General features: G+C 41.3%; 1 protein-coding gene across 1 annotated transcript in view; it reads right to left on the bottom strand.

Moving 5' to 3' along the window:
* The window catches only part of LOC110543121 (transcription initiation factor TFIID subunit 1-like), an 87,188-nt gene extending 76,909 nt beyond the window's left edge, over positions 1 to 10,279 (bottom strand). The window contains 9 exon segments of the mRNA XM_060375511.1: positions 363 to 570; positions 1,405 to 1,623; positions 2,021 to 2,248; positions 3,754 to 3,995; positions 5,374 to 5,420; positions 5,422 to 5,479; positions 8,836 to 8,961; positions 9,117 to 9,219; positions 9,824 to 10,279. Coding sequence (XP_060231494.1) covers positions 363 to 570; positions 1,405 to 1,623; positions 2,021 to 2,248; positions 3,754 to 3,995; positions 5,374 to 5,420; positions 5,422 to 5,479; positions 8,836 to 8,961; positions 9,117 to 9,219; positions 9,824 to 10,000 — 1,408 coding nt within the window. The 5' untranslated portion in view covers positions 10,001 to 10,279.
* Between the last annotated feature and the right edge of the window lie 8,732 nt (positions 10,280 to 19,011).

Raw genomic sequence — 19,011 nt, 5'->3', positions numbered from 1 at the left:
TTGGTTTGTTGGTTGGGTTTTCAGTGCAGGGTTTCTCTTTGTAGCCCTGGCTATCCCAGAACTCACTCTGTAGCCCAGGATGGCCTCAAACTCTCAGAGATCACCCTGCCTCTGTCTCCCTAGTGCTGGGATTAAAGGCGTGCGCCAGCAACTGCCCAGCTAAAAACAGTATTCTTTATTTTAACCTGGTAGAAAAAAATTATAAAATGATAAATTGCCTATATGAACAATTTAAAAAAAATCAGGGATGAAATTTAAAGGATTTCACTATCCCTCAGCAGCCTAAAAGAGAGTAACTAGGATTAGTTATGATGAATGAGATGAAGAACTGTGTGCTAGGTACTGCCAGCACAGAGACACACCTTGCTGAACATTGTAAGCCATAGCATTCCTAGTCATACTGGAAGGAAGCCAGCCTGCCAAACTTGCACGCTGAGGTTTTGTTACTTTGTGCTTCACATCCTCCCCATCCCAGATGATATCATCTTCCCAATGTAGTTGTGTCACCATTAGGAAGTTTTCATCTGCCAGAAGATCAGCACCATTGCTTTCCTCAGGTTTTCTTAATTTCTGTACAAGTAGAAAGAATAATGAATCAACCAGTACTGGTCAAAGTCCACAATGCAGAGCCTAAATGATTCATGAGATATCTCAAGTGGTGCTTTTCCAGGCTTAGTGTCCAATACTTGCAGCACTAGCACTTGTAAAACTAACAGAATTCCAAGTTTGAGGTCATCGCAGGATACACAGTGGAACCTTGTTTCAAAAGCCAAGGATTGGCAATTTAGCCCAGCCGTAGAGTGCTTGCCCAGCATGTGTAAGACCCTGCAATCTCCAGCAAGGGAAAAAAAGTGATGTTTTACTTGTGCAAATTACCTGATACTGAAAAAGTATCTGTCCCCTCTCCAACTCTTACTTTGGAACAGCTCCCATTTCAAAAACAGAATCCTTGACATAGGGACTAGTTATAAGATGATTTAGTAGTCGTAAACCTACTACTAAAGATTCTACCCAAGAAGTTCCCAGCTGAGAAGTTTCTAAAAATGACAGAATCCTAGAAGGGGAGGAGGTCCTCCCCTATCAGTGGACTTCGAAAGGGGCAGGGAGGAGATAAGGGAGGGAGGGTAGAATTGGGAGGGAATGAGGGAGCAGGATACAGCTGGGATACAAAGTGAATAACCTATGATTAATATGAAAAATTATATATATAATATATATAATAATATAATATGTGAATATAATATATTAATTAATATATTATATTATATATTAAATATATTATATATTAAAATATTTTATATTATATATAAATATTGTATATATATATATATATAACAAAAAAAAGAAAAAAATGATAGAACCCGAAGCACACTAATTCCTCTCTCATATACCAGAGTTGATTACCTTCACCAGGCCACATTTTTTTGTAGGTTCATGTTCAGTCTTCCTCATTTTGAAGCCATAGTCAAACCCACTGCCATTTTCAGGGACTCCTAGCATATCATACCACAACCGGGCAGGTCCATAATGCCATTCTGCCACTCTCGGTTTGGTATCCATCATTTTATCGGTGTCTCCAGTTGACTGGGAAAACTTGGATTCCACAGGAGCCATCATTGTGATCTGTAACAGAGTCAAAGATGTAGTTAGGGTTCCCTGTAGCAAATGACCTGAGGCTACAGAGAATTAACAATTATAAGGTGATTTAGGAGAACCACAAGGATGATTCCTGAACAGGAATTTTAACCTGATGTTAGACTATGAAAAAACATCATGGCATGCTCTGTCCATGAGTCATAGCTTTGTATTCAGCAATGTATCACCCTTACCATGCATTGACCTATTCACCAAATACTATCCGTTAGAACAGGGAAGGTGAGACCACTGGATTTAATTCATAATTATTCATTGAAAATTAACAAAGAACTCATGTGAAAGTGTTAGTTCCAACTTTGACATAAACTAGAGAGCTTTCTATGTGTCCCCTTGTACACATTAAACCCATGTCTACTTTGCCTACTTCATCATCAGAGAGACATTGCTCTGGGGGGAGAGGTGAAGCATATTCATATTTCCACAGAGATTTCTGGTTGACTTCTAATTCTACTGAGCACTCCTCCTGGGTCTGCTCTTCCTGTATTATAAGTTCACGGTGCTTCTTTTTCCTCTTTCTCTGAGCACTCCTGCAAACAAATGGGATATTCTTCCCTGGTCCAAAAAGCCGTAAAAAGGGTAACACTATTATATACTATTATGTCAGAGAATATACTATTATGTCAGAGATTCACTATCTGAAAGACTATCAAGTGATCTATTCAGTTGCAGGAAAGAAAATGAAGGAATGTTAAAGTAAAACCACAAAAGTGTTGTACCTGAATAGAATAATTTCTTCTTCTTTTTCTTTTTCCTTTTGAGGGGAGGGCTGTACTGGGATATGAACCTAGGGATTTGCATTCTACCACTGAGCTACATTCCCAATCCTTAGCTTTGTTTCCTTTTTGTTTTCTGAGACAGGGTCTCAATATGAAACCTTGGCCTGGAACTTTCTGTGTAGAACAGGCTGGCCTCAGACTCGGAGATCTACTTGCCTCCACCTGCATTTAAAGGCATGCACCACCATCCCTGGCTAGTCTTCATCTTCTTAAGACAGGGTCGCACTAAGCTGCCCAGATTGTTCCTGAACTCACTCTGAAGCCCAGGAAGCCTTGAACTTATGATCCTCCTGTCTTAGCTCCCTAGTTGCTGGGATCAAAGGTCTACACTTTCAGGTTTGATGTGATGGTCTGAAAGAGAATGGTCCCCACAGAGTCATATATTTGAATGTTGTGTTCCCAATTAGTGAAACTGTTTGAGAAGGATTAAAGGGTATGGCCTTATTGGAGAAGGTGTGTCACAGGGGGTGGGCTTTGAGGTTTCAGAAATCCAGGCCAGACCCAGTCTCAAGCTCTCTCTGCTTGCAGATCCAGACATAAGCTCTCAGCTACTGCTTAGATGCCACTGTGCTCCCTGCCATAATGTTCATGGATTAACCCTCTGAAACTGGAAGCATCCAATGAAAGCTTTGGTCATCATGTCTCTTCATGGCAATAGAACAATAACTATGACACTTGGTCTCCTTTTTTGTTCTAACAGGAAATTTATATTTTTAGTCATGAATTTGTGTGTGTGTGTGTGTGTGTGTGTATGCATGTACAGGTGTACATGCCATAATACAGGTGTGGAGGTCAGAGAACAAGTATCTAGAGTTGGTTCTCTGAGCAATTTGTGGAATCTGGGAAGACCCTTAGGTATGCATGCAAGTGCCCTTAACCAATGAACCATCTCAGCAGCTGCTAACAGGACAACTTTGTTGTTGTTGCTATTGTTTAATACAGGACTCTTTAACAGCCTTGGCTATCCTGGAACTCACTATGTTGACCAAACTGGCCTACAACTCAAGAGACCCACCTGCCTCTACCTCTCAAGTTGAGATTAAATGAATTCACAATCATGTTTGGTAAGAGGACAGTATTTTTTTTTGGTTTTTTTAACAGGACGGGTTTTAATGCAAACATTCTAAGCCCCATTTCCCATGAATACATACAACTTTACAAATGACCTTATACAGCGTAAAAAGTTCCTACATAAACAATTATCTGCCACTAAGTAAGGATATCATTAACTCTCAAGCACTGTATATTCAGCACTATAACAACAAAACTTGGAATCTGGAAAAAGTCAGTTTTCATTATGGACATTCTCCATGCAAAGTACCTTTCCAGGACTAAATTCTGGAAAAAGTTCTGTGACATTTGGCAACAGCTTGGTGGCATCATGTTGCATAATCCCAGCCAATGGTAACGTCAGCTTTCCATCCTTAGATTCTGCCTGTGTTGTTTCCTGAGCTCCCATCTCAGATTCTGAGTCAGAGGAACTACTGAAGTCCACTTTCTCTGAGGCCAAAGTGGAAGGGGCAATGATGGAAGGCAAGATAATGCCTTCTCCATCTTCAGACACTGCAAAAGGAAGAGAAAACCCTTTGGTATGGAACTGTGAACACATTTCCTCAAATTCAGCCAACAACCCTTTCTAAGATACTATGCATGGCCCTGTGCAGGGGATATAACCCCAAGCAATCACACTGCTAGTATGCAGGCCAGAAAACTCATCCAACTTGTTATTTCCCGCCATCCCCAACTCACCTTGGACCTGGTAACCCAGGGTTGTGACAAGAGAAAACAAACACTATACTACATTTACTACTTTCCATAAATGACCAAGACTGTGCCCAATACTGTGATCAATAGCAAAATGATGTTAATACTTCACATTAATCAGGCCCTGTTATGTTCAGCTAAGAGTTCAGAGATCTATAGGATGGAGAATATTGAAAGCACACAGAATAACAGAAAATGAATTCTATATACAAAGTTAAATAACATTTACTCTAAAAACTACAGAAAATGGCTCAAAGTTCCAACTAGAGAATTTAGGTTAACATAGCCTCAAAATAAAGAACAAGGCTGGGCATGGTGGCACACACCTTTGATCCCAGCACTCAGGAAGTAGAGGCAAGCAAATCTCTGTGAGTTCAAGGCCAGCCAGCAATACAGTGAGGCTCTGTATAAAAAAAAAAAAAATGTTCTTTCCCTATTGTCTGACCTATGACAGGATTAATACCATTACAGGGATAAGAATGGTGAAACGACAGCTCAAGACCTTATCAATCTTTGAAATTTCTGAATATAAGTGATTCTGCATTCCAGAAGGTTGCTCCATTTTTGAGACAGTGCTTTGTTACATAGTCCTAGGTAGCCTCAAACTAGCAGTCATCCTCCTGCCTTCAGAGTCCTGGGAACATAAGTGTCCACTACCATGCCCACATTAAACGCTTTTTCTTTTTTCAAAACACATAATTTCCAAGTACAAGTATATAATTCAGTTGCACCAGAAAGTCTTGGTGGATCAAAGAATGTGGTAGCTCGTACATGTAATCCCAGCACTAAGAAGGCAGAAATACAAGGATTGCTACTACAGGTTTGAAGGAAGTCTCGCCTATTATACAAAACTCCAGTGAGGGGCTTCATAGTAAGACCATGTCTTAAAAAAGATTCTTGGGAAACTCTTCTGAATCAAACACTGCAGAAGAACCAGGTATCTAGGTAACTGTGATGAGCAGCCTAATTTGAGAAGCACTGAGTTAATTTATTATTTCTTGACTGTCTGTTACGGAACATTTTAAAAGGAAAATTTCTATTCAGTATCAGCATTTAACGCTATATATTTTTTCTATAAGTACCATCCTTTTCTAACATATTTTAAGCCCCTTAAACATGCCAAAAGCCTGATTTTATGAATAGAACTCTTTCCTAAAAGGAGACAGTTTTTACTTACCACTAGTAACACCATCTTGGTTCATCTCTTTCTTCACTGGTCCTGGAAGGCATCAACTTGCAATCAATATCTTCACAGTCAGCATCAGAGTAATCTTCATCATAATCTGGTAAAACCAAGGTTATCTCCTTAGTATGAAGAATGCCATATAATATACCCTGGAGCTCCCTTCAACACTCAAGAATTCAAAGCACCACAGAAGTACTATGTACCCTTTAAGAATACACAAAACAGTCGTGTGTGTGTGTGTGTGTGTGTGTGTGTGCCATTTGCCTTTAACCTCAGCATTAAGGAGGCAGAAGCAGGTAGAACTGAGACTGAGGCTAACCAGGGCCACATAGTAAGAACCCATCTCTAAATACAAACAAACAAATCAACAAAACAATACAGAGGATGTACCTTCTGCCTTCGGAAAGATATGTTATAGCCAAACTTTCCTTTCTTACACGGGGTATGAGAGCTTCCAGGAACTGTTTGAAATGTTTTACTTATCATACTGGGTTTTGTCTTCCATTGTTCAATGTAGTTGAATATTCCTTCCCAGTTTAAAAAGAAATTAAACAAACAAAATCTAGATTTTTCTTCACAGTTCCCAAGTCCTTAATATACTTTTTCTGTCTATCATTGGCAGCTGATCACTCTTATCAAGTGTTTTAAACTACTGGCCATATTCAGTAATTGGTCCTAAACAATATATTTTGTTATGTTCTTTTAAAAAATAATTTATATAATTTAATTCTCTGTGTGTTGGCAAGAAGGTGTCAGAACACATGGGACTGGAGTTATGGATACTTGTGAGCTTCCATGTGGTTGCTGGGAATTGAACCCGGGTCCATTTGGAAGTGCAGCTAGTGCTCTTAACCACTGATCCATCTCTCCAGCCTCTTGTTTTGCTTTTTCAAGACAAGGTTTCTATATAGTCCTCACTGTCTTGGAACTTGCTCTGTACATGATGGTGGCCCTGAATTCAGAGATCCACCTGCCTCTGCCTCCCAACTGCTGTGGATTAAAGATGAACACTACCACAACTGGGCAAAGGTCTGTTAATATGTTTTATGTATATGGGTGCTTTTCTGCATGTACATCTGCACACCAGAAGAGGGCCTTGGATCCCATTATAGATGGTTGTAAGTTGACATGTGGTTGCTGGAAATCAATCTTAGAACCTCTGAAAGACCTCTTAACTGCTGAGTCATCTCTCCAGCACACCATATTCTGTATTTAATGTTTTGATACAAAGTCTTCTGTAGCTTAAATATCGGGATTACAGGCATGCACTACCTTGCCTGCCCGAATATTCTTTTGTTTTAAATAATACCTTTTTCAACAATCACGCTTACCAGCCAGTATGGTGGAGCATGCCTGTAATCTCAACGCTTGGGAGTGAGAGGTTGGATGATTAGTGTTCAAGGCCATCCTTAACTACATACCAAGTTCAAGGCTGGTCTAAAGTATATAACATAATGGCTCCAGACAGCAATCAAAAACCCCAAAGGGAGCTGGCAAGATGGCTCAGTGGGTAAAAGCACCTACCACTAATCCTAACAACCTGAGTTTGATCCCCAGGGCCCACATGGTAGAAGGAAAGAACTGATTATTTTAAGCTGTGCGTTGGATCATGTGCTTCCACACACAAATAAATGTAATTTTTAAAATAACAAAAAATAGAACCTGGGCCAAATCCACCTATCTCTGCTCCCCACCCTAATTTTAATCTAAATAGGTGTATTTTGCCCTGACTCACCTTATTTCTATAATTTTACCACAACTTGGTTGCCTAAAGGAACCTTTCCAGTCAGATTATCAAGGCTCCTTTGCTGGTGGGGGCTGTGTATGGGGGTAAGGGAGGTTACTAGATGCTTTCCCATCATGTGACCAAAAACTTATATTCCCAAAAAGCACTAACAATTTTATGGATTACAGAAGAAAACTGGGTGATTACTGAAAATGACAAATTCAAGTGTCAGATAATAAATGTGATATGGAGTTGGGATTAGAACCTTTAGCATTCTGACCCTGAAATCTGTTCTTTCCATTCTATTACATTATTTAACAATCATGCTGGCTAGCACCTCATTATGGCATCAAATCTCAAATAATGTATATATAAAAAGTTACAAAATTTGTTTTACCTTTGGTTTTTGCTACTTAGCAGTATTATTTCTGATGTCTTAAAACAAAAAACAAATAAACAAAAAAAGCCTGCTAAATCCCAATACTCAAATATGTTTAATCCCAACACATGGGAGGCAGAAGCAAATAGATCTCTGTGATGTCAAGGCCAGTCTGTCTACATAGTAAGCACTCCAGGCACTCTAGCTACACAATGAGACCCTACCCTGTCTCAAAACAACAATGGCTAATTTCCCCATTACTTTTTTGTTTGTTTGTTTTCAAGTCAGGGTTTCCCTGTGTAGCTCTGGCTGTCCTGGAACTCACTATTGTAGACCACCAGGTTGATCTCTAACTTACAGAGATCCACCTGTCTCTGCCTCTAGAGTGCTGGTTACAGTCACCACATCCCATTACTTTATCTCTCATTTTCTCAACTCTCTAGACAAGTCATATCTTTACACCAAATGTCTGAGTCACTATGTCTTTAATCCCAAGACAAAGGACACAGGAGCAGGAGGACCAACCCTTCAAGTCATTCTCAGCTGTATACGAAGCTTGAGGCCAGCTTGTGACACGTGAGATCCTATCCCAAAACAAAACAAAACAGAAATGCTGGGTGATCTCCACTAAACCTGTTTCTCCTTTCAAAAATCTGCTCCACAGCAGGACAAAGTAGCACATGACTTTTACCCCAGCACTCGGAGGCAAGTGGAGCTCTCTAACTTCAAGGCCAGCCTGGTCTACAGAGCAAGTTCCAGGACAGCCAGGGCTACACAGGGAAACCCTGTCTTGAAAGCAAACAAACAGAATTAGTAGTGGAATGTTTTGAGCCAAAATACGTTTGCCGACTGACAGGAGATTGTAAATTCAATCCTTCTTAATCTATAACCTCTTTAATGGCAAAGACTGAGGTTGTTCTAACCTCTAACTTTGAAGAGAATCTAAGAACATTATCTCAAACCTGCAGGCACTTAAATATATCAGATGAGAAGAAATCATCACCACCCTTGTCATTAATCAACAATTTGAGGCTGAACATTACAAAACTGAAAGCCTGCGTTTGGTGAAAGAGGATACCTGCTACTTGGAACTGAACTGACAATGGGAATAGCAAGCAGAGCAAATGTATGGGCAGTCAAAAACAATGGCAGAAATCAATTATAGAAGTCAGAGCCAAAACAGACTTATACAGGAGGAAAATGCACTACCCCACAAATTTACAACATTAAAGAATGCTGGGCATCTTTAATCCCAGCCCTTGAGAAACAGGCAGGAGGATCTCTGCCAGCTTGAGACCATATGGCATACACAGTGAGTTCCAGAACAAGCAGAGCTATGTTGAGAGACCTCGGCAAAGGGGTTGCAAGCTCCCCATTGTCTGCTGATATCTTCGGCTTTCATCTTCTGCCACCTCGCTGATGTCTGAATAGTCCACAGCATCTTCTCTACTTCTAATCCACCCTATGGATAAAAAAACGGAGATGAGAAAAGGCAAGTAATTATACTTTTTTTTTTTTTAGCTAATCCTCACTTAAAAGTAAGTGTACAATTGCTAGCCTCCTCCCCTGACCCTAATACTCCCATGCTCCACAATACCCACAATACTCTCCATGCTCCATACTTCACCTTCAAGGCACCACCAGTCCCAGCCAATTCTTCATTCGCGGTGAGTTCAGTGATCAGGCTGCCCAGACCTAAAGCCCCCAAGCCTGCAAGATGTTTCTTACACTCCTGGAAAAGGGACAACACAAGACTTGAAAGTAACAACTAAACCTGAAGGTCCTACACAAGGTCTATTTCCCTTGCTCATAATAAAGTCACTAATCCATTTAAGAAATTATTCCACAATGTGCTCAAAGGAACACCACATCAAAATATTGCATAGGAAACCCACTAAACTCCATGTAGATCAAATCCAAACAACACAGGTTTCATCCATAGTCCTGGCTTTTTTCAGCCACTCCACATCAGCAAAAGCCAGAAAAGCAAGAGTTCCAAAAGTCGTCAAGAAGGATCTTACCCAGTAGCGGTTCTGAGAACTCTACGAGGTTTAAATCTTAGTTTTCCAACCAGGCAAGTAGAATGTTACGTTCAAACAAACCCTCAGGATAAATGACCGGCACTTAACCGTTTTCCTCTTTTCTCCCGGTTCTTCCTCAGAGTTGAGCCCGCCTCTCTCTCCAGTAGTCCCCAAACCCAAGAGAAGGCTGAACCCCTGCACCCAGAACGGGCTGAAACGCCCTCTACTACTACAGTTTCGCAAACAGCCTGGACTCTTCCACCCGACGTCCCAAGCGCCGCCGCCCTCCGCCTCAGGCCCACGCCCGCGTCTCACATCATCCAGGACGCTTTCGCCCTCCAGCTGCCCTGCTCCGTTGATGTTGCCGAACAGGAAGCCCATTAAAGAAAACGGGCCTCCTCGGGCAGAGTCCTCGTCGCTGTCCGTGTCCGACAAGGCGGCAGGGGTGCCAGCACGGGGCGCGGACAGCCTCGCCGCCCAGCCGGGCTCCATGGGCCGGAAACAAATATATCAGTCGCAGGAAAGTGACTTGGCCAGCTCCGCGACCTACAGATCCTTCCGGAAGCTGAAAAGAAAAACACCGGAGAGAGTGGGCCGTCCTTCCAGACCTGAGACTAAGGAGCGCCACTTCACTGTTTGTGATTGGTCCACCCAAACGGCACAAACAAACAAACAAACAAACAAACAAACAAACACCCTTCAGGTTGCTGGGGTAACAGCGGCGGATTTTCCTCCAATAAGAAAGAAGTTCTGAGGCCGCATGACTTTTGCCCTCGGGTCACAGGTCACAATACACAGAAGTAAGGATTGGAACCGGATTTTCCGGATTGTGCCGCTTCCCCAAAGGAACGCTTCGTAGAATTGTGCTAGAGGTGGGTTGCTACTTACTTATCCTGGATTTACATTTTTCCTTAGGAAAATGTGAAGCTAAGTGAAGCGAACTGCCGAAACTTCAACATTCACAAACATTAACAATTTCATGGCTTTTTTTTTTTTCTGAGCACTAGTGGTCATAGCCCTAGGTTTGGCTCCCAGCGCCAACATAGATAAAATGATAGATATTATAAAAGCTGGGAGAGAGGAAAGAAACAGCAGGAGAGAGAAGGGAGGGAGGGGAGGGAGGAGGAAGGGGACAGGGGAGTGGAGGGAGAAAGTAATTATGAAGACCTGGAGTTACAGCTCACTGGCAGAGGGCTTGCCAGTACACAGGAGTTCTAAGACCTAGGTTCAATTCCCAGGATTTTTTTTTAATTACTTGATTTTGCCTGGCATAGGAAGCTGAGGTAGGCATGTCTGTGAATTCAAGACCAGCCTGGTATACATAATAAGTTCCAGGCTACTCTGGGAGACCCTATCTAAAAGAAAAATAAGTACATATTTGAATAGACATCTTCAACCAGCGAAATGCTTCAGTGGGTAAAGACACCTGCCTCCAGTCCAACCTGAGTTCCCTCCCCAGGAACTGTGGCACCTTCTAACATACAAAAGTAGGCATATTTTATGTTTTAGCCCACAATGGTGGCACACAAAAATCACTGGAATTGAAACATCATCTTTGTTTCCCAACCTGGGACTTTATTCAGTTCTCCTAGTATGCATTTTTTTGTGATTTTTTTTTTGTTGTTGTTGTTTTCTTTTGTTTCCTTGTTTCATTTGTTTGCTTTGAGACAGAGTCCTAGGCCTTACCATGAGTTTTCATTCTCTAGTCTCAGTGAGTACTGAAAAGTGAATTCAGGTCCTCAGGAAGAGCAGCGAGGTCTCACTCTTTCACTTTTTTAAGATTTGTTAATTATTTATACATTTTTCTGCCTGAATGTGTGCCAGCAAGTCAGAATAGGGAACCAGATCTGATTATAGATGATTATGAGCCACCATATGGATGCTGGGAATTGAACTCAAGACCTTTGGAAGAAGAGCCAGTGCTCTTAACCTCTGAGCCATCCCTCCAGGCCAGCTCTCACACTTTATTCTGTGTACATCGGTATGAGAGTGTCAGATCCCCAGGAACTGGAGTTACAAACAGTTGTGAGCTGCAATGTGGGTGCTGGGAATTGAACCCTGTCTCAAAAAAGAAAATAATAATAATTACCATGATAGATTGAAACTCATACTGCCTCAGTGAGGCAGAGGCACGTGGATCTCTGTGAGTTCAAGTCCAACCTGGTCTTCAAAACAAGTCCAAGACAGCCAAGGATACACAAAGAAACCCTGCCTCAAAAACAACATACATGAAAACTCACACAGTGCCTCTTCATAACATTTTTAAATTTACTTATTTTTATTTAATGCATATGAGTGTGTTGCCTACATGTATGTATGTACAGTGTGTTCATGCCTGGTGACTTCAGAAGTCAGAGGAAGACATCTGATTACCAGCATCTGGAGTTACAGACAGTTGTCAGTTGCCATATGAGTGCTAGAAAGTGAACTTGGGTCTTCTGTAAAGGCAGTAAATCCACTTAACCACTGAACCATCTCTCCAGCCCCTTTATTTTTAGTTTTGTTTTTAAGGTTTTGGATGGTTTGGTTTGGTTTGGTTTTCTGAGACAGAGTTTCTCTGTGTAGCCCTTGGCTTTCCTGGAACTTCTTCTGTAGACTGTGCTGGCCTTGAAGTCACAGAGATTTACCTGCCTCTTCCTCTACCTCTGGAGTGTGTCGGGGGCCTTCTGGCACCTTGCTGCCCCCTGAATTTTGGCATCTGGCTTGAGCGGCCTACCGCTTGGTTACAATAGTGCATTCCTGGCTGACCTGGGGCTTTCGATAAGATCATCTTCCTGAAATACCTTAAATCCTCCTCTCCCTCAGGGCTTCCTAAGTAACACTTCTGAGGAACTTTCCAAACAACCATTATTAGCACATCTTGATGGGCCATCCTGTGATTTCTAGTCACTTAGTAACCCTGCCAAAGGCAGTTACATTCCTTTCACCCTGCCTATATAGTTGTATGGAAAATTTGAATAAACAGAGACTTTGATCAGAGATACTGTCTTGGTCTTCATTTCTTGTGCCCTTGTCCCCCTTTTCATTCCCACTCCCCCATTCAGGATCTCCAGTGACAGATCTGCGGGTCAGGTCAGGAGTGTTGAGTTTAAAAACAAGTACTACCCTTGCCTGGCTGTATTTTTTTCTTATAAAGAGGTGTTTTGTTTTGTTTTGTTTTGTTTTGTTTTGTTTTTGTTTTTGTTTTTGTTTTTAAAGATGTTATGTGTGTGTGGATGCATAGTTTATTTGTACCAAAGGCATATAGAAACCCTTAGAGGCCAGAAGGTATCAGATCCCATGGAAAGACAGTTACAGGAAGTAAGCCAACATGTGGGTGCTGGGTACTAATGCTGAGCCCTGTGCTGGGCCCTTAGCAGTAAGCGTTCTGGAGCACTGAGCCATCTTTCCGCTCCCTATTTTATTTTAATTACACACACACAGTATGTTTATGTGTACGTGTGTGGGCATTGAAGAAACCGAAAAGGATTGGAACTGGAATTACAGATGGTTGTGAACCATCTAATGAGGATGCTGGGAGCCAAACTCGGGTCCTCTGCAAGAGCAGCAAGTAGTCTTAACTACTGAGTTACCTCTCCAGTTCCTGGGATGACCTTTTAACACATTCAGTGTATTATATTGCCTCCTGGGTGGTTCTGCTGGAGGAAAAGTAGATTCAGCGGGAGGTAGATAGAGGCTGGTAGTATGGTGAAAGTGACTTTGGCTAGTCTTGGTGTTACAAATACCTATATATGCTTGTTTATTTGTTTTGATTTGAATTTTAGATAAAGTTTTGCTGTTATACAATTCTGGCTGTCCTGTAACTCTCCCTCTGTTGGTAATTGGATTAAAAGCATGTACCACCACACCCAGAAACAAACCTATCTTGAAACACGGTTTTAGAGACTAGAGGTGTAATAAAACACAGTGGTCGTATGTGCTTAGCATGTACTAGGCCCTAGGTGCAATCTCCAGCACCAATAAACATGGTTTTCTATTAATTTGCCTGTGATGTAGTTATTCCTTTCCTAATTTTGTACCCAAGAGAATAAAACATATATCTCCAGGGGCTGAAAAAAATGGCTTAGCAGTTAAGAGCACTTGCTGTTCTTGCAGAGGACTGGGGTTTGGTTCTCAGCACCCACATGATGGCCACAACTGCCTGTAACTCCAGTTTCAGGAGTTCTGTCACCCTCTTCTGGCCTCCATGTTCTCTGTACACACACGGTACACATACATCCATTTAGGCAAAACACTCATACACATAAAATAAAAATGGAAGAGCATATGTCCAGGACTGGCAGGATAATGTAGTGGGTATAGGAGTTTACCAGTAAGTCTGATGTCCTGAGTTTGATTCCTAGGACACACTTAGTGGGAGAAGGAAACCAAGGCCTGAAAGTTGTCATCTCTCACCTCCACACACATGTTTACATGCCCACACAAAATAAACAAAAATATGTCCACGCTGGATGTGGTAGCTCACGCCTGTGACAGCAGCACTTGTAAGATTCCAGTCAAAGCTATGTGATGAGACTTTGTCTCAAAAATATATATAATCCACGTGGGCTGTTACTCAGTGATAGGATGCTTACCTAGTACACATGAGGCATGGTTCACATTCTAGTACTATAATAAGTAAAATAGGGGCTGGAAAGATGGCTCAGTGGTTAAGAACATTGGCTGTTCTTCCAAAGGTCTTGAGTTCAACTGCCAGCAACCACATGCTTGCTCATAACCATCATAACCAGTGAGATCTGGTTGTACTCTTTTGGTGCATAGGCACACATGCAGGCAGAATGAGGTATAATAAATAAATGAATAATAAATAAACGAGAAAAAAATGAGCCACTGGCACAAGCCTTTCTTGCTAGCACTCAGGAGGCAGAAAACTCTGTGAGAGTGAAAGGTCAGCCTGCTCTGCAAAGCAAGTTCAAGTTACAGCCAGCAAGGGCTACACACAGAGGAATCTTCTCTTGAAAAAAAAAAAAAAACAAAACAACAAGAACAACAAGAAACCTAACACTATAGCCTTCATTTTATTACACATTTTATGGCACTCCTAAATGCATGAACAAGTGGGTCTCTGAATCTTGTGCCTTCTCTGGGGCTCTTTTACTTCTCTGTTGGCTTGTCCAACTTCAGTCCAATGGTTTTTGTTTTATGTTATATTTTGAAAATGAAATTAATTGCACACCTAGTCGTGCAGAAAGAGCATAGCAGCTGCTTATGTGATTATTAGATTTAACAACTTGCTGGGCAATGGTGGCACACACCTTTGATCCCAGCATGTACTTGGAAAGCAGAGGCAAAGAAACCCTTTCTTACTGTCCCCCTCAATAGAGAACTAGCAGCAATTTTTCTGTGTGAGAATTATGTTGCAAAGGCTAGCCTTGAAATCATAGATTTTAGTTGCCAAGTGATTCTCCCATCTCAACCTAAGTATGTGGGACCACAGACAATATGACATTCAGATTACATTTAGCAAATATTGTACTGTAGTTTCTATTTTTAAAAATACTTATTTAATTATGTACTTTTGAAGAGATCTAGCTAGAAAACTGGGAAAACTGGGAACTTTCCACTAATTGCTAAGTGCAGGGTACACCTCTTCCCTCTGCCTGCCCCCCTACCCCGCCCCAGGACTCAAACCTCACAGACAGACAGTTGCTGGAAAAACCCCAAGGACATATATTCAGGCAGACCTTGGCACATTCACACAGACTGTTGCTGGAAAAGCCCCCAAGGACACAGGTGGGGGTAAGCAGTCCTTGGAGAAACTGCAAATCGGGCAGCTTAATCCTGAGCATACTGGCTCAAGCACGTAGCTAGACCCAGAATATCCACCAATGAAAAATTACCCTGTTGCTATTTCCAAAGTTGCCTATAAAAACCCAAAGGTTTTGTTCCTCAGGGTCGCCTCTCCTTACGGTGCAGGAGACCCCAACATGTTGGTTTCAATAAACCTCTTGCTGTTTGCATTGACACTGGTCTCTGTGCCTCACTCGAGTGCCTTCCCTGGTAACATACGACTCCCACGAGCGTTACTCTTTTTTTTTTTAATTTACACATTTGTATTTATTGAATTCATTCTTGGTACTTCATAATCTTATTTTATGGTTCCTAGTCATAATTCTGTTTTTATGACTTTTCTGGAGTTATTTTTTTTTACTTTTATTAATTACCCTTTATTCACTTTGTATACCTCCATAAGCCCCTCCCTCCTCCCCTCCCAATCCCACCTTTCCTTCCCCTTCTTCACGCATGCCCCTCCCCAAGTCCACTGATAGGGGAGGTCCCCCTCTCCTTTCTTCTGATCTTAGTCTATCAGATCTCATCAGAAGTGGCTGCATTGTCATCTTCTGTGGCCTGGTAAGGCTGCTCCTCCCCCTCAGGGGGAGGTGATCAAAGAGCAGGCCACACAGTTTATGTCAGAGTCAGTCCCTGTTCCCATTACTGTGGAACCCACTTGAACACTAAATTGCCATGGGCTACATCTGTGCAGGGGTTCTAGGTTATCTCCATGCATAATACTTGGTTGAAGTATAAGTCTCTGGGAAGACCCCTGTGTTCAAATTTTCTGGTTTTGTTGCTCTCTTTGTGGAGTTCCTGTCCTCTCCAGATCTTACTATTTCCCATTTCTTACATAAGATTTCATGCACTCTGCCCAACAGTTGGCCATAAGTCTCAGCATCTGCTTTGACAGTCTGCAGGGCAGAGCCTTTCAGAGGCACTCCTGTGGCAGGTTTCTAGCTTGTTTCCTGTTTTCTTCTTCTGATGTCCATCCTCTTTGCCTTTTGGGAAGGGGATTGAGCATTTTAGTCAGGGTCCTCTCCCTTAATTAGTTTCATTAGATGTACAGATTTTAGTAGGTTTTTTCTATATTATATGCCTATATGAGTGAGTATATACCGTGTGTGTCTTTCTACTTCTGGAACAGCTCACTCAGGATGATCCTTTCCAGGTCCCACCATTTACCTGCAAATTTCATGATTTCCTTATTTTTCATTGCTGAGTAATACTCCATTGTATAGATGTACCACAATTTCTGCATCCATTCTTCAGTTGAGGGGCATCTGGGCTGTTTCCAGCTTCTGGCTATTACAAATAAAGCTGCTACAAACATGGTTGAGCAAATGTCCTCATTGTGTGCTTGAGCCTCTTTTGGACATATGCCTAGGAGTGGTATGGCTGGGTCTTGAGGAAGTGCTATTCCTAGTAGTCTGAGAAAGCGCCAGATTGATTCCCAGAGTGGTTGTACTAGTTTACATTCCCACCAGCAGTGGAGAAGGGTTCCCCTTTCTCCACAACCTCTCCAGCATGTGTTGTTACTTGAGTTTTTCATCTTGGCCATTCTGATGGGTGTAAGGTAAAATCTCAGGGTCATTTTGATTTGCATTTCCCTAATGGTTAATGAGGTTGAACATTTCTTTAAGTGCTTCTCTGCCATTCTATATTCCTCTACAGAGAATTCTCTGTTTAGCTCTGTTCCCCATTTTTGAACTGGATTACTTGGTTTGCTGCTTTTCAGCTTCTTTGGTTCTTTATATATACTGGATATTAGCCCTCTGACAGATAAAGGGTTGGTGAAGATCCTTTCCCACTCTGTAGGCAGTAGTTTGGTTTTGATGACGGTGTCCTTTGCTTTACAGAAGCTTTTCAGTTTCATGAGGTCCCATTTATTGATTGTTGCTCTTAGAGCCTGTCCTGTTGGTGTTCTGTTCAGGAAGTTGTCTACTGTACCAATGAGTTCTAGGGTCTTCTCCACTTTTTTTTCTAACTGATATAATGTGTCTGATTTTATGTTGAGGTCTTTGATCCACTTGGACTTTAGTTTTGTGTAGGGTGATAAGTATGGATCTATTTGCATTTTAGTACATGTAGACATCCAATTATACTAGCATCATTTGTTGAAGATGCTATCTTTTTCCCATTGTATGGTTTTGGCATCTTTGTCAAAGATCAGCTGTCCATAAGTGTGTGGGTTTATTTCTGGGTCTTCTGTTCAGTTCCATTGATCCACCATTCTGTTTCTATGCCATTGCCATGCAGTTTTTATTACTGTTGCTCTATAGTACAACATCAGGGATGGAGATACCTCCAGAAGATCTTTTATTGTAGAGGATTGTTTTAGCAATTCTGGAGTTTCTTGTTATTCCATATTAAGTTTAGAATTTTTCTTTCCAGGTCTGTAAAGAACTGTGTTGGTAATTTTATGGGAATAGCATTGATCTGTAGATTGCTTTTGGTAAGATGGCCATTTTTACTATGTTAATCCTGCCAAGCCAGGAGCATGGGAGATCTTTCCATCTTCTGATATCTTCTTCTAATTCTTCCTTCAGACGTGAATTTTTTTTTTTCATACAAGTCTTTGACTTGAGTTGTTAGGGTTACACCAAGGTACTTTATGTCATTTGTGACTATTGTGAAGGGTGTTGTCTCCCTAATTTCTATCTCAGCACTTTTGTCTTTTGTATACAGGAGGGCTACTGACTTTTTTGAGTTAATTTTTTATCCATCCACTTTGCAGAAGGTGTTTATCAGCTGTAGGAGTTCCCTGGTAGAGTTTTTGGGGTCACTCAGGTATACTATCATATCATCTGCAAATAATGAGAATTTGACTTCTTCCTTTCCCATGTGTATCCCCTTGATCTCCTTCAACTGTCTTATTGCTCTAGCAAGGACTTCCAGAACTATGTTGAAGAGATATGGAGAGAGTGGGCACCCTTGCCTTGTCCCTGATTTTAGTGGGATTTCTTTAAGTTTCTCTCCATTTAGTTTGATGTTGGCTATGGGTTTGCTGTATATTGCCTTTACTATGTTTAGATATGTGCCTTGTATCCCTGATCTCTCCAATACTTTAAACATGAATGGATGTTGGATTTTGTCAAATGCTTTTTCAGCATCTAGGGAGATTATCATGTGTTTTTTTTTTTTTTCTTTCAGTTTGTTTATATGGTGGATCACATTGATGGATTTCCGTATATTGAACCACCCCTGATGCCTGGGATGAAGCCTACTTGGTCATAGTGGATGATATCTTTGATGTGATCTTGTGTTCAGTTTGCAAGTATTTTGTTGAGTATCTTTGCATGAATGTTCATAATGGAGATTGGCCTGAAATCCTCTTTTTTTGTTGGGTCTTTGTGAGGTTTAGGTACCAAGGTGACTGTGGCTTCATAGAATGAGTTTGGTAGTGTTCCTTCTGTTTCTATTTTGTGGAACAGTTTGAAGAGAACTGGAGTTAGCTCTTCTTTGAAGGTCTGGTAGAATTCTGCGCTGAAACCATCTGGTCCTGGAGTTTTATTTGATGGGAGACTTTTTATGACCAATTCTATTTCCTTGGGGAATATAGGACTATTTAATTGATTTACCTGGTCTTGATTCTTGGTAAGTGGAATTGGTCAAGAAAATTGTCCATTTCATTTAGATTTTCAAATTTTGTGGCTTACAGACTCTTGAAGTAAGTCCTAATGATTGTTTGGATTTCCTCAGTGTCTGTTGTTATATCCCCGTTTTCATTT

Source organism: Meriones unguiculatus, chromosome X (genome assembly GCF_030254825.1).
Source record: "Meriones unguiculatus strain TT.TT164.6M chromosome X, Bangor_MerUng_6.1, whole genome shotgun sequence".
Taxonomy (NCBI): Eukaryota; Metazoa; Chordata; class Mammalia; order Rodentia; family Muridae; genus Meriones; species Meriones unguiculatus.
This window is presented reverse-complemented; position numbering and strand designations above follow the sequence as displayed.